This window comes from Aotus nancymaae, unplaced genomic scaffold (assembly GCF_030222135.1).
Source record: "Aotus nancymaae isolate 86718 unplaced genomic scaffold, 86718_ANA_hifiasm-v0.15.2.pri h1tg000040l, whole genome shotgun sequence".
In the NCBI taxonomy this organism is placed as follows: domain Eukaryota; kingdom Metazoa; phylum Chordata; class Mammalia; order Primates; family Aotidae; genus Aotus; species Aotus nancymaae.
Genome location: NW_026988454.1, coordinates 18,394,445 through 18,417,375, shown reverse-complemented (window position 1 = coordinate 18,417,375; position 22,931 = coordinate 18,394,445). Strand labels below are relative to the sequence as shown.

The window sequence follows — 22,931 nt, the reverse complement described above, 5'->3', positions numbered from 1 at the left end:
GATAAGAACTTAAAGATAACAATTTTATTCATGTTAAATGGTTAAGAAATATGTAAATACTGTAATGAATATTGTACTTTTCCTTGAATAAGACCTAAAGTTTGCTTATGGAAGGGGAGCATAGGAAGAGTTGCAGCTTGTGAGTTATTGTAAAGTAGTCAAGAAAGGGTTTTTTGAAATCAGTAATATAGCTGGGTGTGATTAATGACATACAGATGTGTTAAGCTGAGATAGCTGGTAAATATTTCAGGTGTGTTCATGTTTATTTTTTGTATATTCATATGCGGTTTGTTTCAGCTCGATATGGCTTTCTGTGTTTACCTAGTGTTTCTTATAAATGAAATTACAGCAAAATTCACTTAATGTTCAGATTGTTCGCTCATATATCAATCATGATGGAACATATTTACATTTTGAAAACAGATACAGCAGCACTGACTTATAGTTGAGGTTCAGGGAAATGCTTGAGTTTGGGGGTGTAGAAAACCGTAGTCTTCAAAAGCTGTATGTATTCTGATGTTTATTTAGAGACTTACTGCAACAAGTATTTACTGAGATCCATTTGACGTATATTGTCTAAGTTCTTAGGTTATACCAGTGAACAAAATAGTCTCTCTACTTGGGAACTGACATTCATTCATTCATTCATTCATCCATTCATTCAGAGATGGAGTCTCACTCTGTCACCCAGGCAGGAGTGCAGTGGTGCGATCTTGACTCACTGCAACCTCTGCCTCCTGGGTTCAAGCGATTCTCTTGCCTCAGCCTCCCGAGTAGCTGGGATTACAGGTGCCTGCCACCACGTCTGGCTAATTTTTGTATTTTTAGTAGAGACAGAGTTTCACCATGTTGGCCAGGCTGGTCTCAAACCCCTGACTTCAGGTGATCCATCCACCTCAGCCTTCCGAAGTGCTGGGATTACAGGCGTGAGCCACTACATCCGATTGGGAACTAACATTTCTCATGTAAAGAATTTTGTTTGTGACCAGGGCTTGGTTTTAAGAGGTAAATTGGATTGACTGGGAGAAAAGAAAGTCTAACAAGGATACGACTGGACAACAAAGCATTTTTCAGAATTCTTGAATTATACTTTTAAAGATAACTTCCTAGAATTCGGTCCAATTCAGAATTTTATGGTTTACAGAAAAAATTACCATCTCTAGTGATTACTTTGGAAACCAGAATTTGCTTGTAGCATATGTTGAAATGGAAAAATCTTTTCCTTACATTCTTGTCCATAAGCTAAGGAAGAATCCTAATGCAGTTGAGAAGTGAATTTTATATAGTTCTTCCTACTACTGTTTGATATTCAACATGAACCATATTTCATGTCTTTTTTTTTTTTTTTAAAGACCTCAGTCACCCAGGCTGGAGTGCAGTGACACAATCAAAGCTCACTGCATCCTTAAACTGGGCTCAATGGATCCTCCTTCCTCCTTCCTTAGCTGGGACTACAGGCATGTGCCACCATGCCCAGCTTACTTTGTTAACATAATTAAATTTGTTCCAGCAAAACTCATAATCATTTAAGAATGGGGCAAAGATAAAATTATATATATATATACACACACAAACATATATATAGTTTTACATATATTAAAACCTTACCATTAGTGTATCTCAAGGTCTTCTCTGATAAAGACCACTATACCTAGAAACCTTTATTCATCTTTCTCGTCTTCTCCTGTAACTACTCCCCATCCTGAGTACCTTCTGCATAATCCCCTTCTTTCCTCTTGGTCCCTCCTTTCTTCCTGCTGCAAGACAGGTGACACTATCCCCAGAATCTGCCTTACTTGTCTTCCTTTATACTTTAAGTTTCGATGTTTCAACACTTCCCCATTTCCTCCTCAGCCCAGAGATATCTCTTTGAACATCTATTATAGCACAGTTTATGCCACTTATCTAGCACTTTGCACAACCTAGTACTGTTGAGTTTGTCATGTAGCTTTGTCAGAATTCCCCAACTGCAAGTTTTTTGTCCCATACACATTGAAAAGGAAGGCCTTAAAGGTTTAATCCACCCCTACATTATTCTGCAGCCAGGATAATATGCAGCCTTGTAAGGTTTTGTTTCTTTGTACTTTGTGGAAGTTCAGGACATTTAGAATAAATAATTACTACTACTACAAGTTTGTGCTTTTTGCTGTAGTCAGGACAGATATAATGCTTATCACTAATCCTTGAAGCTCTTTGAGTTGTTTTCACCGTTTTACAAAAAATGAAATAATAGTATTGATATTTTATTTAGATGTATACTTACTATGTGCTCTTTTTTATTATCTTACATAGATTACTCATTTAATTCTCATAACAATCCTATGAAGTAGCTATTCTATCACCACCATTTTATAGATGAGGAAACTGAGGAACAGAGATATTAAATTATTTGCCCAAGAAGTTACTGCAAGTAAGTAGCATATTAAACTTCATAAATGAACCCATGAAATCCTAGAATTTATACTTAACCAGCTCTCACTATGTATCAAATACTGTTTTATTAAAATACATTATATCATAATTGTCTCATCTACTTAGATGAGACAGTGTGCACTTATGACATTGAGGTTGAAATATTTAGCAACATTAGGTTATCTCTGTTTTAAACTATTAACAAGTTCTTTCATCAGAAAATTTTAGAAACATGCATGGCTAAGGTAGAATACTGTTTCTTTTAATTCTACTCTTAGGAAACTCTACTCCAGGAAAGTTTATGCCTGTCTCAGAGTAACGTTTTATTTATTCATTGGTTCCTTTTCTTTGTTAAGATTTTAATAGTAAAGGCCAATACTTTGTCAAGTTTAAATTATGTAAATGAAGTAATTTATGTGAGATACATTACTAGTTATTTTTATTTGTAAAAATTAGATCTCTGGGAATTTAGCTTTGCTCCACCATTTACTTTGCATGGTACCTTCTTGATAGTAAAAGATTTTTCAGAAATTGACCTGGCTAAGAACAGTTTTTATTTTATAATAAAGAAGCTTCATTTTTAGCTGACCTGTGGTAATCCATATGTGTTTATTGTACAACTACATTTGTCCTGTGCTCTTAAATATATAGTAGTTGTAGAACCTGTTTGCGTGTATACTTATAGAGGTAATTTTTTCTTCCCCCAGTTATTTCTTTCCCATTTAATCAAGTTACATAAAAGTTTCTAACCATTCCTGTTATAGGCTTGTTGGTAATTGACTTCATTTTAATAATATTTTTATTTCATTGCCTTTCACCCATTTTTTTAAACTCATGAAATTCCGCACCCCTTTTTGTCTCTATTTTCCTCCCTTAAACCAATACTTTACTACAAGCTCCTCTTATATGTGATCCTTTGACCATAGTCATCTTGGTTTTTGATTAGTCCCTTCCCTGCCTTTCATTTACTGTATATCAACTAGAAGTTTTGTAGGAACTGGAGTAAACTTTACTTGAAGAAACATTCAGGTGAGCAGTTGTCATGAGAGGGCGCATCACAGTGGATTCAGATATGAATCGGGGAACATACTTCGGCTTTACACTGGGGACTTTGATTCAGTAGGTCCAGGATGAAGCCCAGTGATTTTGTTTCAGGTGGTCTACAGACCAAGCTAAAAAATGCTGGCCTAGAAAACACAGCCTTTTCTTGATGAGGAAAGTTGCCGTTTTTGTACCATCTTAAATCTTAAGGAGCTTTTAAGGTTTGGCATCTTTTTCCTCTCCTACTTACACATTCAACTTCGTTTGCTCTAAGATTTACCTGTTTTGAACATTGTCAGCCTCGTGAAATGGAATTACTGATTCTGTGGTTCTCTACCTTGACTTCCAATAACAGTTACTGGTGGAGTATCTTGTTTTTGCTTTGAGTAACAGAGATGCGTGTGTAAGCCCTACCTCCGACACTCATTATTAGGGTTGAGTTACCTCCCCAACTTTACTGTGCTTTTCAAAGCTCCATAGATGCTGCTGCTGGTAGTGGGTTGCTTTTGCTGATGCTGATGCTTTCTCCTCCTTACTCCTTCCCCTTATTTCCCTCTTTTACTAGATAACACAGGAATATATAGAATTCAACAAGCACAAAAATGTATACAGTGAAAAGAAAGTCTCTTAAGTCTTCCTCCCCAGCCCCTATTCTCCCAGATTCCCTCTTCTCCTTCCTCAGATAATTATTATCAATTTCTTCCCCAAGTGATTTCGACGTGCATCCAGAATGGAGAAACACTAACTTAGTGCTAGCAAGCAGGATATTACAGAGGCATTAGGAAAAAATCAAATGGGGAACGACACCTTTAAGTCTTTATAAAATAAAGATGAAATCTAAAGGCTAACCTTCATATCGTTGCCTTGACATTGTGAATATAAAGTCATGTTCTGAGGAAATAACTTAAATATGGAAATGTTCCATGTACAAAAAACTTTTTGTGTTGCTTTCTAGAGAAAAATTGGAAGGAACCTAATTACTTGTTTACAAGTCTGGCTAAATAGTAATATATTGACCTGATGGACTGAGGTCAATTAAAACAGTCAGTTAAAACAATGTTATTTTCTAACTTTTCTTCAGGTGTGTATTTTATTTCTCTCTCTATATATAGAGCAAAAGATTAAATATATATATATATTTGTGTGTATACATATGTAAGGAGACATACATACACATACATGGTTTTTAACCCCAAAATTTTTGGAGTTCAAATTACATTTATGCATGAAAGTTAAATCCTGCTCCTGTTTGCTTTCTTCTCGATGTTGGCAGCCGTCTAGATAAAATGTAACTAAGTTTCTCCACAACGTCCTTTACTGGATACTGGTTTTTTTATAACATGCATCAAAACCTCAATTGTGTGCATCTAATTGGTCCCAGCTTCTGGTATCCAAAATGAAATCATGCCCTTTGAACACAAACACCTGCTTACCTTAATTAGTACATCTGTATCCCTTCTTATGTTACCATATCAGTTTATTTGATCCTGTAATCAAAGGAGAAGTAGGTAAACAAGCACTCTATAGAGACTTATTTTGGATTGTGCAAATCTCAAAACTTTTGATTAAATAAATACTATTTTAGAAAGGTAGATCATGTCACAAAATCATGTCATAAAATGTAATCTCAGTTTCAGCACTTGAAGTCATCTCGGAATACATAACAGTTTGAAGCACCTTTATTTCTCCAAGTCTGAATTGTAAGATGAGATATAAAACACATTATTTTCACTTTTTGTTAAATCTATTTTTGATTATAGAAACAATATATTGAATAAAATCTGTGATTTTGGCTGGTCCGAGTGCAGTGGTGTTTACAACTAATTGATCACAACCAGTTACAGATTTCTTTGTTCCTTCTCCACTCCCACTGCTTCACTTGACTACCCTTAAAAAAAAAAAGAAAAAAAAAATCTGTTATTTTAATTTAAATTATGTGTGTGTTTTTTATTAGATCCAGAAAGTGTAAAATAAAGAATAAATCTCCCTTAATTGAGTTTCCTAAAGGCAGGCAGCATTACCAGTTCTTGTGTATCCTTCCAAAGATACTCTGTGCATGTAAAAGTGTGTCTGTTCTTCTGTATAAGAGAATACAGAACACCGTTCTGCACTTAGTGGTGATAGTTTTTTAACTGAGTATTGTATCTTGGGGGGATTATTCCATATTAGCACCTCATAATGGCTATATAGTACGTTATATTCTTGTGAATGACTATAGTTTACATATTACTATTAACAGATACTTAAGTAGTTTTTGGTTGTTTATCATTACAAACATGCTTTGGTAAATATATGTAGTTTTCTGTGTGACTGTATCTGCAAACAGATTCATAAAAGTAGAATTGGAGATCAAAAAATACACGCAATTTTCATTTTGATAGAGATTGCACTCTGAGGACATATAAATGCTTGTGTCCCCTTCCCCTCACCAAGTGATGTGTTAGCAGACATTTGGATGTTAATTTAAGATCATTTTTTTAAATAAACCAAAGCTCCCTTGATCTGCCACTGTTTCCCTTTTTTGTTTTGTCTACAATTTAAAATTTTCCCCAGTGAAAATTATTTACATAATGTCTTTCAATTTTTGCCAAAAATTGCATGACTATTTCCTTGTGTTTCTGATGTTTTATTAAGTTTTAATATATGCATAATAGTCAAGTATTAATAAAGTTTGAAAAGCAGCTCTCCAAAAGTTAAGCTGTTTGTTTCTTTTTAGGTTTTTACTGTTAGAAAACTATTTTAAACTTAGGCCAGGTGTTGTGGCTCAAACCTGTAATCCCAGCACTTTGGGAGGCTGAGGCAGACAGATAACCTGAGGTCAGGAGTTCAAGACTAGGGTGGCCAACGTGGAGAAACCCCGGTCTCAACTAAAAATACAAAAATTAACCAGGGTGGTGGCAGGGACCTGTAATCCCAGCTACCCAGAAGGCTCAGGCAGGAGAATCACTTGAACCCGGGAAGCGGAGGTTACAGCAAGTCAAGATCACACCATTGCACTCCATCCTGGGTGAGAAGAGCGAAACTCCATCTCGAATATAATAATAATAATAATAATAATAATAATAATAATAATAATAAAGAAAGCTATTTTGAAACTTAATGTTGAATTATTTCTTTAGCATAAATTCCTAAGACAGAAAGAGGTATGGCTGTCTTTTGATTACCTTACATGATACTATTTATGTGTTTCCTACCTCAAGTTTATGGATAAATGGGATCATGCCTAACGAAATTTGGGAAGTATTGCATCTGTTGCCACTACCTAAAGATTCACAGTGCATATTAAAGTCCAGAAATAAAGAAACCTCCTTAACTTTAAGTAACAGCATTTCTCAAACATATTGCCACCAAAAAAAAAAAAAAAAAAAAAAGTATTTTTCCATGTAACACTTAAAGCCATTGAAAGACACTTTGAGAAGTGATAAATGACAACGTAATATATTGGGTTTTCAAACAGATTTCTTAAAATTGGAATTATTGAATCTGTTCTAATACCTCCTAATTTAATCGTATTTCCTAATGTCCTAGAGAATTCCAAATTTTTATTTCCTTTAACTAAAGGTAATGGTAGTTCTACTCAAGCACATCAAAATTAGGACGCTGCCATTCAACAGGTATTAATGGAAAACTTAGTATAGCCTTATTAAAGACAGGATTTCACAGTGCTGCTGTGACTAAAATTGGGAATTAACTGAAAGTGAGACTCAGCTTCATTTTATACACATAGATGTGGATTGTCAAACTGAGCAATACTTAAACAAGGTTACAGAAATAAGGTGATAATCTTAGTTTATTCAGGCTGCTGTAACAAAGTACCATAAACTAGGTAGCTTATAAACAACAGAAGAGAAGTTTATTGCTTATAGTTCTGGAGGCTAGGAAGTCCTATATCAAGGCACCAGCAGATTAAATGTCTAGTGAGTGCCCACTCCCTGGCTCATAGGTGGCACCTTTTAGCTATGTCCTCGCATGGTGGAAAGGGCAGATGAGCTCCCTCAGGCCTCTTTTATAAGGCCACTAATCCCATTCATGAAGGTTCCACACTCAATCCTGATCACCTCCCAAAGGACCCACTTCTAATACTGTCATCTTGGAGGATAGGGTTTCAACATATGAATTTCGAGGGGACATAACCATTCAGACCATAGCAGACGAGGATGATTCTAAAGCAAAGAAAATCTTTCCAGACATCATCTGTAGATCTTGACATCAGATGTTGAATATTCACGCTTATGGTGTGGAATTGAGAAGTGGTTTGTTTTTGTTTGGTTTGAAATGAATTCCAGCATTTAAAAAAATATATTATATGATTAATTTGCTACAGACTTTCATCTTTTCATAGAATTTACTTTTAATTTATTTTTACTTTTTAAAAGTAGTATGTTTTCAATGTAAAACATTTTAGACAGCCTTGATGGGTATAAAGTTATAATAAAGACTCTATTAATCTGAATATGGATTACATTGTACATTGTTTAGTCATATGCTTCTCCCCCCTTGAACAGTGTTAATGAACATCTGTCCATGTCAGTATATTTAGATGAACTTAATACTATACAACATTTAACTTGTTTCTAAATTTGTTATCAATTATACTGTAATAAACATCTTTTCATATATATCTTTTTTTTTTTTTTGAGACAGTCTTGCTCTGTTGCTCAGTCTGGAGTACAGTGGTGCCATCTTGGCTCACTGCAACCTCCGCCTCTCGGGTTCAAGCAATTTTCCTGTCTCAGCCTCCCAAGTAGGTGGGATTATAGGCATCCACCCCTAGGCCTGGCTAATTTGTATTTTTAGTAGAGACAAGGTTTCACCACGTTGGCCAGGCTGGTTTCGAACTCCTGACCACAAGTGATTCGCCCACCTTGGCCTCCCAAAGTGCTAGGGTTACAGGGGTGAGCCACCACACCCGGCCTTTTCATATGTATCTTTTTATGATTGTCTGTTTTCTCAAGTTCCTAGAAGTGAAGTTGCTGGGTCATAGGGTCTGCAAATTAAATTAGATCTGCAGTTATGTTCTCTCAGAAATGTATATATACAAGTTGAGTATCCCTTGTCAGAAATGCTTGGGACCAGAAGTGTTTTGGATTTTGGATTTTTTCAGATTTTGGGATATTCGTATGTACATAATATTTTCAGGATGGGACCCAAGTCTAAACATGATACTGATTTATATTTCATGCACACCTTATACACGTAGCCTGAAGGTAATTTTATACAGTATTTTAAATTATTCTGTACATGGAGCCAAGTTTGTCTTAAGTACTTATGTGGAATTTTCTACTCGTGGCATCCTGTTGTACTGAAAAAGTTTCCGGTTTTGGAATATTTCGTATCTTCAGATTAGGGATGCTCAACTTGTTTTATTCTATTTTCTCGCATCTACTGTGACTGATTAGAAGTTCATCAATCTAGTTATTCCTTTGTAGGTTAAGGCTCTCTTCTCTCTGATTGCTTTAAATATAAAATCTTTGTCTTTGGTACTCTGCCGTTTCACTGCCATATATCTAGGTGCAGATTTCTTATTTTTCCTCTTCAGAACTTTGTGTGGGTGTGAGTGTGGGTGTGTGTTCGGTATATTATAAAGAAACATATTGTCAGTGTCTCAACCATCATCTCTTTGAATTTCGCCTTTCCCTTATTTCACATCTTTCTTTGTACAAGTCCTCTATTAGTGCAGTACATAGTTTCATTCTGTCTGTTTCTCATTTTTCCTTCCACGTATTATTCCATTGCTTTATAAGCTCTGCTGCTTTCTGGTTGCTATTCTCTTATCCATCTTCCAGTTCACTTTTCTCTGGTTTCAAGTACCTTCTGCTGTTTAACCTATTCATTGATTTTTACATTTTATGATATATTTTCTAGAAGTTTTAACTGATTCTTTTTCAAATTTTGCCTTTTCATTTTATATCTTAGTCTTATGATTTCCTTTTATCCGCACAATCATTTTAAATATTTTTATTTTATAACTTGTTTCAGGTTCTGTTCTCCTACATTCTCAGATTTTAATAATCTAATTAGTGTTCCTGATCTTTACTCATGATGGATTATTTCTTTGTGCTTTTGAATTTTACTCAACACGAGCTCATTTTCAACATAATGTTGTTTTTCATTTTTTACCTCTAGAACTCCTTTGCTTCCTGGGTTAAAGAAATAAGATTCCATAGCAGTTTTCCTTTTGTTTCTGCCAGAAATCCTATGGCATCACCAGCCTCAGACCAGTTTTTCTGTTAATTTCTATTTTGAGTTTCTTTTCTATACCTGTAGTGTAAATCTGGATTCCACACCTGTGCATGGTGCAGGCTTCTGTCTTTTAATTTTGTAAGGGAGATGTTTCCTTCCCACTCATGGCTGTAGTGAATTTCAGTTGTTCTTGTGGCTTCTGTGTTGCAATGGATAGAAGTTTAGCTGCTTTTTCCTAGTAAGGAAGGACTTTGCAGAATCTAGGCTTTATACTACTATTTCATTTAAATAAAGATGTATTCCTGGTATGGTCCTGTAGTGTGTCTCCTTTCCACATAAGCATTAAAACCCTAGTTTCAGTATGTCTAGTTCTGATAACTGTATCTCTCTCCTTCCAAACTCCTCTCCCCCACATGTTGCCATAGTATTTTAACTTAAGCACTTATTATAGTGGTTTTTAATTCTTTGTTTCTGGCACCAGGGAATTTTTTTCTGGCAGGCTCTGCTGTTAGCAAACAAGTCAATCATTTTTTCAGTATTTCTGGTTGTTCAGAACAGAAGAGGTCTGAACTAGCTCAGTACACTGTCATTCTGGAACTGAAATTAAGACTAAATTTTTAAACTGGGATACCTATAATAAATCCAGCTCTATAGTTTGTATGCTTTGTTTCCTAATCGTTTATTCAAAATGTTTGCCAGTTTTTTAAAGTAAATGCTCTTGGTATATAGGTATTTCGTTTGCTTTATTTGAATTTAGGTTTTTACATCAGAAGATGGTAGAAAAACTTTATCATAAAAAAACTTTTTTTTATGATAGCCTGTGTTCTTCTATAAAGAAGTTCCCAAGACTGGGTAATTTAGAAAGAGTAGGGGTTTATTTGGCTCCTGGTTCTGCAGGCTGTACAGGAAGCATGTTGCCAGGCATCTGCTCGCCTTTTGGTGAGACTTCAGGAAGTTTACAGTCATGGCCAAGGCACAGGGAGAGCCAGCGTGTCACGAGGCAAAAGCAGGAGCAATGGAGGAGGAAGTTTTAAACTTCTAGATCTCGTGAAAACAATCCTGAGAACAGTGCCAAGGCGGGTGGCACTAAACCATTCATAAGAAATCTACCCCCATGGTCCAGTCACCTCCCACTAGGTCCCATATCCAACAATGGGGATCATAATTCAACATGAGGTTTAGAGAAGACAGCATCCAAACTATATTATTCCACCCTTGCCTCTCAAAATCTTATGTTCTTCTCACATTCCAAGATATAATCATTCCTTCATAATAGTCCTCTAAAAGTCTCAACTCATTTCAGCCTCACTCAAAAGTCCAAAGAATCATCTGAGACAAACCAAGTCCCTTTTACCTATGAGCCTGTAAAATCAAAACAAGTTACTTACTTTCAGGATACAGTGGGAGGTGCAGGCATTGGGTAAACATTCCCATTCCAAAAGGGAGAAATTGACCAAAAGAAAGGGGCTACAGGCTTCATACAGATTTAAAACCCAGTAGGGCAGTAATTAAATCTTAAAGCTCCAAAATAATCTTTGACTCCATGTCCCACATCCAGGGATTTGGGCAGCCCTGCCTCTCTGTGTCTGCAGAGTTCAGCTGCCACAGGTGTTCTCATGGGTTGGAGTTGAGTGTCTGCAGCTTTTTCTGGCACAAGGTGTAAGCTGCTGGTAGATCTACCATTCTAGGGTCTGGAGGACGGTGGTCCTTTTCCCCAGCTCCACTAGGCAGTGCCCCCATTGAGACTCTGTGGGGACTCCACCTCCACATTTTCCCTCCATACAGCCCTAGTAGAGGTTTTCTGTGAGGGTTCTGCTCCTGCAGCAGGCCTCTGCCTGGCCGCCCAGACTTTCTCATATATCCTCTGAAATCTAGGTGGAGGCTGCCAACCATTTTTCACTCTTGGCAATATGCACACCTGTAGGCTTAACACCATATGGAAGCTGCTGAGGCTTAAGGTGGCTTGCATTCTCCAAAGCAGCAGCAGCCCAAGTTATTCTTGGCCCTTTGAGCCACAGCTGGAGCTGGAGTGGCCTGGATGCCGGGAGGAGTCTCCTAAGCTGTGCAGTGCTGGGCCTGGACGCCAGAACCATTCTTTCTTCCTGGTCTCTGAGGAAAGATCTCTGAAATGCCTTCGAGGCCTTTTTCCCATTGTCTTGGCTGTTAGCACTTGACTCCTTTTTAGTCATGCCAATCTCTCTAGCAAGTGGTTGCTCCACAGCCTACTTGAATTCCTCTCCTGAAAAAGCCTTTTCTTTCTCTGCCACATGGCCAGGCTGCATGTTGTCCAGACTTTTATAGTTCTACTTCCCCTTTAAATATAACTGCTAACCTTAAGTCATTTCTTTGCTCCAACATCTGAGTATAGGTTGTTAGAAACATCCAGGCCACATCAGAAATTTCTTCTGTCAGATGCCCTAAGTCATCACTCTTAAGTCGTCTCTCTTAAGTTGAAACTTCCACAGATCTCTAGGGCATGAACACAATACAGCCAAGCTCTTTGCTAAGGCATAACAAGGGTGACTCTGCTCTGGTTCCTAATAAGTTCTTCATTTCCATCTTAGACTTTGTCATCCTGGCCTTCCCTGCCCATATCACTATCAGAATTTTGATTACAACTATTTAAACAGTCTCTAAGAATTTTCAGATTTCCCCCCATCTTCCTGTCTTCTGAGTCCTGCAAACTCTTCTAACCTCTGCCTGTTACCCAGTTCCCAAATTGCTTCCACATTTTCAATTATCTTTATAGCGGTGCCCCATTCCCAGTACCAGTTCTCTGTGTTACACCATTCTTGCATTGCTGTAAAGACATACCTGAGATTAGGTAATTTCAGAAAGAAAAGAGGTTTAATCAGCTCATGGTTCTGTAGACTGTACAGGAAGCATAGTGCTGGTCATCTGCTCTGCTTCTGGTGGGACCTCAGGAAGCTTACAACCATGGCAGAAGGCAAACGGGGACGCTGGATATCACATAGAGCAGGTGCAAGAGACAGGAGGTGCCCCACACTTTTGAGCAGCCATATCTCACAAGAACTCACTATTGTGAGGACAGTGCCAAGGGGATGGCGCTAAACCATTTATGAGAAATCCACCCCCATGATTCATTCACCACCAGGCCTCACCTCTAACACTGGGGATCACAGTTCAGCGTGGGATTTAGAGGGGATAATACCCAAACTATATTATAACCTTTTAAAGTAAATTGAAAACTGAAATCTGTCTAGACTCTGGAACAATTTAAACAACACAAAAATTACCTTTTTTTGGAAAGTTTTAGAAAACTGCCCCGTCTGGCTTGGTGTGCTGGGGAAGGGGAGACTAGGCAAGAGCAGTTAGCTTCAATCTTTGACAGACTTTGCCATATTTTTATAGTCATTGTTTTGGGTTTTTGTTTTGTTTTTAATATCAAGGCAGCTTGCGTTCTAGAAAATAATACATCTAATATAATCTATAACTTAAGTAGAATAGTAATATTTCTCTTTTACCCCTCCCTCCCATTTCTCCCGATTTTCCCTAGTGTTAGAATTTCGAGAGCTTTGTTATTTTATCAGACTTAGTTGAATACCAGCTTTGGTCACATATGATTAATATTCTACAGCTTTTTAAATTAAAATTAGACTTTTTTCCCTAAATACTACTACAGGAAGGGACCTTGGAGACTTAGTCCATCTGTCGTTATTGACTAAGTATCTAGGCTAACAGTATTTATAGGGGAAAAAAGTAATACAAACATTGAATATTGATTAAACAAAAATTATAAAATAAGTGGGTAGCGGAGTATAGCAGTGGAGAAGTATGGTGTATATATAGGGTAGGCACTGAGTTCTAAAGCTAAATCTTTATTTTCTCATAAATGATGCTAAACCATTTATGAGAAATTTACCCCGTGATTCATTCACTGCCAGGCCCCACCTCCAACAATAGGTAGGAATGTGGAGAAACAGCTCAGTCTTGACCATGGTTACCTCTACAGAGTAGGAATCAAAGGTGCAGAGGCATGAGGCAGGGGAAGTTTCCCTGATGAGCTTTGTAGCACTTGCTAGTTTTTTAAATTATTTACATGTTTTCTTTCTTAAGCATTTTTTAAAGTTTCACTACAGGATAATGCCACATCAAAATATTTTCTGAACAAAAAAATTCATTAAGATACTTGAAAATCCATCTTTAAACATAGTCTTCAGTTTTTTGAGGATACAAAGAATGTTGACCATTCTGAAAAACTTAATAATTACTATATAATGTTTTATCTATAATATAACTAATGACATATTTAAATTATATGGAAGGATTATCTCGTTCACACTTAGTTTTTAATTAACGCCAGTATTAAAGATGCCTCTCACATTTTTATCTGCAGGTCAGATCTGTCCTTTGAGCGCTACACCCATATATTGCAACTCCCTGTGTAATATCTCTATTTGGATGTTTTAAAGGTACCCTAGATTCCACAGTTTCAGAAACAAACCAGTAATCCTTCTCTTTGTTTGTACTCTTGGATTTTTCCCATTGTTTCCTAATTGGAAATCTGACCACGATACAGTTGAGCAAATCAGAAATCAACCTTGACACCTCCTTCTCTTTTACCCCAATTTCTAATTTGTCATCGGATTTCTATACATTTTTACTTCCTAAATATCCTTTAAGGTTTTACATTTCTCTTACCTAGTCTCCATTGCTATCCACAGTACAAACTATTACCATTTCCTGGCTAGACTACAGCAGTAGCTTTCTAACTAGTCTTCTCATATATTCTTTTTCCCTTTTTCCATACAATAGCCATTTTTTTATTCACACATGATTTCTTGATCATGTCACCTTTCCTACCTCTGACTTTTAAATCCTTCAGTGGCTTCCCAAATTTTAATGTCCTATGAGGCACTTCATGATTTGGGCCTACCTATTTTTCTTGATCTTTGCTTTCTACAATTTCTTTTAATGTACCATGTTCCTATGTTCTACTTTGGAATGATGTGAAAGATGAAAACAGTGGCTGTGGTAGCCACAAGAGAGATGACAGACAACAGACCCAGTAGCAGAAGAAGGTAGACAGAAAATAAAATAATGGGCAAGTTAAAATAGTTATCTAAATTATAAACTTGTATTTATGTGCCTTTAACCTAGCAATTTCTGTGATCTGCAGGGCAAGGGCATTGACTCTAATACTTGCACTATTTTCAGCATGGTATCTCTGCATACTATACACTCATTAAATGTACAGTTGATAGATAAATAGATGATGATAGTCCCTGTTTTAAACATTCTTATCTAGTTGCCTCATAAATGTTCAGATTTTCATCATACCTATATATTCAGTTGCGTTCTTTGTTTTTGTTTGTTAGTTTGTTTTTTTAATCTGGAGATGTGATCTGGTGTTAAACAGTTAGCTTTTGTATACTCTTATAGCCCTAGAAACATCCGCCATGATAAACCTTGCTGAATATAAAGCATAACTTACAGTCTGAGTAAACCATTAACCAGTGCTTAGTACTCTTCACTGTAATAGTTACTGAGAAATCAAAAATTGTTTCCTTAATCTTTAAGAAAGGAAATAATACAGCACATTTTATAAACCTTTCCAATATGTTTACTTATATTTCGTAGTCCTGTATATACTCCTCTGCTATTTAGAATCCTTAAGGAATTAATCCTCCTAGATCATTTTAGCTGGTGGAAGTTTAGATGCCAAAACCTTATAACTGTTGCTCCAAACATCTTATAAAGTGTGATTTCTTTATTCTGATTCTCAGGAGAGGGGTTATCTTGCATTTTAACATAGAAAATATGTGTCTGTTTATTATGAGAAATAATTTTACCGAGTAAGCTTACAAGGTATTTCTTGGTTTTTATTTTGAAATTAAGTAAATGCCAGTTTCAGTAATGTGTTTGGGTTGTCCATACAAATGACTTATTGCTCCACAAAGGCTACGTTTTCAAATAGTTATCTTGCCTTCATTCTTAAAGTTTACTTTTGCTGGCTATAGTATGTGGGTTGACAGCTTGGTTTTTTCATCATTCAGTACTTACGTTATGTCATTTCGCTATCTTCTGGCCTACATTGTTCCTGATGAGAAGTCAGCATTCATTTGAATTATTGTCATTCTGTTTCTTTGGTTGTTTTCAAGATTTTCTTTTTGGTTTTTAGCAGTTTGGCTATCTTGTGCCTATTGTAGTCTTTGACTTTTTCTGTTGGGATGTGCTGGTATTTTAAATCTGTAAATGTATACAGTTTACTAACAAAATGTTTAGCCACAGTTTGTTCTAATATTTTTTTCTACCTCATTCTTTCCTACCCTTTCCTTCTGGATCTCCAATTACAGGTATGTTAAAGCTTGTGATACCTTGCCACGGGTCCCTAAGGTTCGGTTTCTCTCCCTCCCCACAGTCATTTTTCTATCCATCCTTCATATTGGATTATTTCTATTGCTTTGTCTTCAAGTTCACTGACTCTGTCACTTCCCATCCATGGTTAAGTCTACTCAGTGAATTTTTTCAGATATTTTATTTTTTAGTTCTTAAATTTTTATTTATTTGCCATATATATATATAATATTTCCATTTCTTTGCTGAGAGTTCCAAGCATATTTGCACTTAAATCCTTCAGCATAGTTAAAATAGCTGCTTTAAAATACTTATGTGCTAATTCTAGCAGCTGGCTCATCTTAGGCTTGATCTCCATTGGTTGCCTTTTCTCTTGAGTATGGGTCAGTTTTTCCTGTTTATGTATAACAATTTTGGATTTTATTTAGGAGATTCTGAATGTCATTTAGAGACTCTGCATTCTGTATTCCTCTAATGAGTATTGATGTTTGGTTGCTAACTGTTTTGAGCCAGATAACTTGACTACACTTAAAGTATAAGCTCTGAAATCTCAGTTCAGTTATTTTAACCTTAGCCTGGCTGCTTGAATGGAATCTGTCACACATATGTATAGTTTGGAGATCAAAGATACATACAGAGTTTATACACAGAATTTAGGGCTTCCTTCTGTGGTTCTCTCCTTCCTGTGATTTACTCACTAAGCTTTCAGCTGTTGTGCTCTCCTTTGGTTCATCAAGCAAGTAAGACTGCAGGTATTTTTTATGAGTTTTAGCTACCCAAACTAATTGGGGCCTGTTTGAGTGAAAGCCATTTTAAAAAAATGGAGAGTTACCCTTGCTGTTTGCTTCTTCCAGTTGCTGACCCCTTCTTCCCTTCTTCCATTTGTTTCTGCCGTCAGGTAGTTTTTTATGCATTTCTACTCTTTGTAGTTGTTATTCGTGAAAGATTTGGTCTGGTAGGAGTTACTCAGTCATTACAGGAAGTAGAACCCATAAAATAAAATTGTACAATTGAAGAATGTTATCATTTGTGTACTTAATCGTCTTTATTAGAAAAGCAGGCAAGTGTAGTGAGAGATTTCAGTATTTGTTTTAATAATGTGTTGAAATCTGTTTTCATGATTCATCCTCCTTTAAATAATAAAATTGTGTCTCATCGGACTATTTGCCTTTCCCTCAAGTTGTGTATAAATTATTTTTTCCCCCAAATCTAGACTATTTGAAATGTGTTTTGGAAGCCTTATAGAAAGAAACTGTAAAGAAACCTTATAATAAAATATTCATTATATCCAGCAAATGTTGCATCTTCTGTGAGCCAGGAATAATGTAGAGCCTGGAGATGAACTCCAGTGAACTTCAGTGTCCTTGATCGAGTGGAGCTAATGTTTTGGGGATGAAGAGATAATATATCTCAGGTATTGATATATGCTATGAAGAAAAAGCAGTATGAGGATGCGATGGTGGGAGATGGAGAAGAGGTATGGAATTGTTTTAGATAGAGGGGATCGGTCAGGGAAACTGTCTCTGAAGAACTGGCATTTTATCCACATTCTTAGTGACATAAGAGAAGGGAGCCATTCAGGTGGATCTAAGGGAAAACTGTTTCAGTAGTAACGGAGCAGTAAATCCAAAAGCCCTAAGGGAATTACAAGAGTGGCTTCTTTGAGAAATCACCAGAGTGCCATTTTGAATTGAGGGAATGAGGAGAGGGTAGAAGATGAAGTTAGAGTGGTGGTAGATAGCCAGGGAAGTGATGACTCTGATTTACTTTTCACAAAGATCACTCTGCTCAGTAAAGAAAGGAACTGGGGACAAGGGGAGGGGTGGTATGTTGGTGCAAAGAATGGAGATGGGGAGGAGGCCAATTGAGGAAGCCTTTGCAGTAGTAGTCTGGATGAATTATGATGGTGACTTGGACAAGAGCAGGTGAGAAAAATTGGTTAGATTCAGAATACCTTTTGTATATAAGCCAAGAAGTCTTGATAGATTAGATGTGGGAAGAGAGAAAGACCAACTGGATGAATGATGGTACCATTTACTGACATGGAATAGACTGGGAAAGGGTTGATTTGGTTGGGGGAGAATTAAGAGTTCGATTTCGGACAGCCTGAGCTTGAATTAAGTGAGATACAAAAGGAGATGTCAGATAGCCAGTTGGATATGTTAGTCTCAAAGAAGAGATTGGAGTTGGAGATCATAATTTGCCAAGCATCATTTGCTTTTATTTAAAGCAAATATTTGAATGAAATTACCTTGAAGAGGAATGTAGATATAGTTGAAAAGAAACCATAGTTCTGAACTCTACCAGCCACCAACATTCAGATGTCCAGAAAAGGAAAACGATCCAGCAAAGTAAACAGAGAAGAACCAGAAGTGTATAAACCTCAGAAGCCTCATGAAGAAATTGTTTAAAGAATGAGGGAGTAGTGATTGAATGGGTCCTAAGCTAGAGAGAGATCTAGTAAGTTGAGGACTGAAAATTTACCATTGGGTTTCATAACCCGTAAGTGTATAGTGGCTTTGATAAATGTAGATTCAGTGGAGAAAAACTATGAAAGCCTGACTGGGGTAGTTTTAAAAGAGATTAGGAGGGGAAAAGTGAAGACATTTACATATAAACAACCTTTTCCAGGAGTTTTAGCCCAAAATTGGGGGGGAGGGGGAGAAATGAGCTGATAGAGAGTCAAGGAAGGCTTCCTTAAGGTGAGCAGTTCTATAGCATGTTTATTGCCACTTAAATTATTTTAAAATATCATTTACTAATTTCTAGTACTTTTTCTCCTGCAACACATTTATAGAAACACTACTTTTGAATGCTAAAATTATGTGTTTACATAGAAATACTTTTGGAAAATCTATAATGCTTGATAACTTGATTTGATTAAATAACTTGATTTGGCAGTGATTTTATCCATGAGATGTAACTAAGCTAAAGCAACACAGACAAAATAATTAAGTACGATTTAATCAAGTGATGATAAAAAACTAAGACTTATTATTACTATTCGTGATGTCTAAGTGAGCATTTAATTGAGCACTCAGGAGTTCTACATCTACTCAGAACTATTTTAAATATCTACTATTATGCCGAAGACTTTTTATAAAGTACTAGATACACAATAATAAATAAAAGAAACCCAATTCCTACATTATGGAATTTGTAGACCTGTATTTTTTTAGGCTTATATCAACGAGGTTAAAAGAGAAATACTACAAATAAGAAATTAGTTTTAAAGAGATTGTCTTCTTATGGAATTTGTCCTAATGAAATGTATTTTCAAATAGCATGATTTTAAATGTCTTAATATTTTATTTAGGTTAATGTACTTATTTCCTATTTATATCTCCAAAAGATTTTTCAACATTAAACATGGTTTACATTAGAAACAATAAAAATAAGGTAGGTAGTTTTCAACGTTGACCACACATTAGAATCACCTGGGGATCTTATAAAACTCCATATGTCCAGGCTGCTCACTCTTCAGCCAATTAAATCAAAACCCTAGGGAAATATTAGTGTTTTTTAAATACTGATTTAACAGAAGCAGAGGGAATAAAATGCTACTAAGTTCCTTAGAATGAATTGATTGTGCATTTAAGGATTAAATATATCTGAAAGATAAAGCAAAATATTGAATGTATTGGGTTTTAAATCATTAAGTTTTAGACAAAACATTCAGAGTCATTTGTAGTACCAAATTTTATTAACATCCAATTTAGATATTACTCACCTCGAGCTAATCATTAAGAAAAATATCAGTGATGTTATTCCTTCTCCCTTTTTAAAAGAATCTGGAAAGACAACCTTGACAGTAATTTCTTACTTGAATGCCTTTTGGCTCAGCCGTTATGGAGCATATAAATACATAGGAATTAGACAGTATAAAAGTTTACCATCAGAGGTTATACTGAAAAGATAGTATAACTATATGGAAAGCATTTTAGGTCTAAATATTTTTATAGTTTGTAATGTTAAGTGCTAAAGCACATATTCTTTTGTATTGAAATTTTAAATCCACAACAATATTTCTTCTATAATCAGTTCTCATTAAAATTTTTTTTCTTTCTTTCACAGAAAATGCTTGGACAGAAGAGATGAGTACTATTTCCACTAAGGCCTAGAATTGCCTGCTTTACAAATAGTCCTGATCAGGCAATATACGAATGGCCCAAGGAAGTCACCAAATTGATTTTCAGGTTTTACATGACCTGCGACAAAAATTCCCCGAAGTACCTGAAGTTGTTGTATCCAGGTGCATGTTACAGGTCAGTGTTAAATGATTTCCGAATTTATTAATACAAACCTGGTATTTCTTTAAACATTGGAAGAAGACTCTTTTAGGTTATGTTCTTATTGGCGTTAGTGTACTATGATGAAAAGAGATAAGCTTTGGTGTCTGATAGTCATGTGGAGCTTTCTGTACCCATCTGTAGTATGGATAATACTTATAGAGTAGATGTGAGAGTTAAATGAGATCTGAATGTAAAGCATTGATAATATTTGTACTTACTAGATACGAGCTTTCTTAACTTTTCTCCCACCTGTTCTGCCAGGAGAGCTAATTTCAGATCTTAGTATGAAAGTGAGAAAAATGATTAAGGAGTTAGGAAACTTAGGTTATAATCCTAAATGGGCATCCGGATCTAGCATATCTGATACTGAATATGCCCGCTTTGTGCTTTAGGTTTTTTTAATCTGTAAAATGAAAGAGTTTGACTAGACAATGCCTAAGGTCCCAATTCCAAAGAAGGGGGAAAAAAAGATCTGTTTTTATATTTTTTTAATTTAATTTGTAAGTTTTCCAATTAATATCACTAATCCTCTAATTTGTACATTGTTCTTAGTACACACAATTTTAGAAATTCACAATTCCAAATATTAAAAATACCAAAACTAGCTAGGCGTGGTGGCCCATGCCCCTGTTCCCAGCTACTCACAAGACTGAAGCACAAGAATCGCTTTAACGCAGGAGGCAAAGGTTGCAGTGAGCCAGGATTGCGCCACTGCACTCCAGCCTAGCAATAGAGCAAGACCCTATCTCAAAAAAAAAAAAAAGTATCTGGGGCTCAGTCAAGCATATTTACTCTCAACAAGTGATTTTTAAAGTTTGAAATTGTGTGAAATTTTTATCAAATCTATAAAATGACTACATTTTGTTCACACTCTTATCCCCTTTGTCACCTTTCAGTTGGTCTACCTGCCTTTAACTTAACCCAGTTTTAACTTAACTACATTTTGTTCACACTCTTATCCCCTTTGTCACCTTTCAGTTGGTCTACCTGCCTTTAATTTAACCCAGTTTTGGTCTCTCCAATCTATCCTCTTACTTCTGCCACAGTGCAGAGCTGTTCACACATTTAAAACCTGTTGATTGTTCCCTATGCCCTTCTGAATGAAGCTCATATAGCTTGACGAGGGCATACAAGATCTGTGATCTAGAATCCTGGCTGCTTCTACACCCTAATCTTTTGTCCAGTCCTTCCTCTTCATACCCTATGCTCTAGTCATCCTGAGCTGCATGGAATTCTTCCACCAGTAGTGCCTTTTCTTATAGTATAATGGTTAAGAGCCTATCTTTTGGTGAAAAACCAGACTGAGTTCAAGTTTTGACAGTTACTAGCAGTAATTTAGTTAACTTACCTGACTCATTTTCTGACTTTCATTTCCTTAACTGTACAGTGGAAATAAAAAAGGCTTCACAGAGAATTAAATTTGACAATGTAGGTAAAACAACCAATAGGATACCTGATTCATAATGAGTATTCAATAAAAGCCAATACTAAAAGGAATAACAGCAAAAGGCCCATAATAAATATTTGGTAAATGAATCAGTAGTTTACGTTTGTTAATATAGAATGTGAAAGAAGAAATGAAAGAATAAAAAAAATGTAATAAGGTTGGAGTCAGAAGTTAAAAGAAAGTGTGGGAAAGGAGCAGAGATAGTGGGGGAAAAAGTCTCCCCCTAGAATCCAAGTACTTCTCCTAACTTTTCAAATAAAAGAACATTCAGTGGTAAAATAAAGCTATGCTGTTCAGAGGGTTATTAAAAAACTAACAGGAAGATAATGTAAGTTCTTTGATAAAATTCTGTAGACTTCATATTGAAAGAAGTGTCCAGAACACTTCCCTACATATGACGCAGGTATAGAGATTTTGAAATACCCTAACTGGGAGTAAAACATAGAGCCTTTCGTAGAATTACTTCAAAATATTAAAAAATAGTAATAAAGCTCTCTAATGTACTCTTACAGTGTAATCTCCAGTATGTGTTAAGAAAAACAGGTAGAGCAGAGTATATAGACAGAGCAAGGCAAATAAATATCTACATATCCATGTATTTGTCCCTGTTTGCACAAAGAAATATTGGAAGAATTAAAAACAAAATTAATGAAAGATGGTTATCCATAGTGGGCAAGAGGGAACAGACCAGATGGGACAGAATTAGGACTCAGACTTAAACAAGTATCTTTTTTTATTGCTTTGATCTGTGTCTGTAAATTACCTATTTAAAAATAAAATAATTAAGCATGTGTTCAGCTTTTCCCAAAAATTAAAAATAGATGATTTTGCATTTCTTTTGGGCATCTAGTAATATCACCTTCACTATGTTAATCTGGCTTTACAAAAGCAAACTCTACTTAGCATGCTTCCCAACACCTGGTGTTAACTAAAATGAAATGTTTTGCTTGCATGAAACAGACCACACTTTTCAAAAGTTAGTTGATAATAATTTAGGGTATCCAGGTAATGTACTTTTTAGCTGATATAACAAGAAATCTGATAAGAGAGGAACAAGAGGGGCTTCTTCCTCTGTGGTTACAACTAGGGTGCAAGTTTTCCCAAATTTAGAGAAATAGTTTTAAACTGAAAAGACAAATTAAGCTACCAATGAATGACAGCATCTCTTTTGGGGCTGCTCTTCATTTCTCAGTTGGGTGGGTTTCTGTTCTTTCTCTCAACAGATCCTTCCTACAGTA

The 22,931-nt window shown here is 35.9% G+C and overlaps 1 protein-coding gene across 3 annotated transcripts in view; it reads left to right on the top strand.

The window, feature by feature from the left end:
* TAB2 (TGF-beta activated kinase 1 (MAP3K7) binding protein 2) overlaps nt 1-22,931 on the top strand; it is a 96,844-nt gene that overhangs the window by 30,880 nt on the left and 43,033 nt on the right. For 2 of the 3 annotated variants that reach the window (XM_012452566.3, XM_064360585.1), the window contains one exon: nt 20,029-20,219. In XM_012452566.3, the coding sequence (XP_012307989.1) occupies nt 20,118-20,219 (102 nt within the window). In that variant the 5' untranslated portion in view covers nt 20,029-20,117. Of the gene's footprint in view, nt 1-2,292; nt 2,411-20,028; nt 20,220-22,931 lie in introns of all 3 variants that reach the window. The other variant, XM_064360584.1, reaches the window with a different exon arrangement.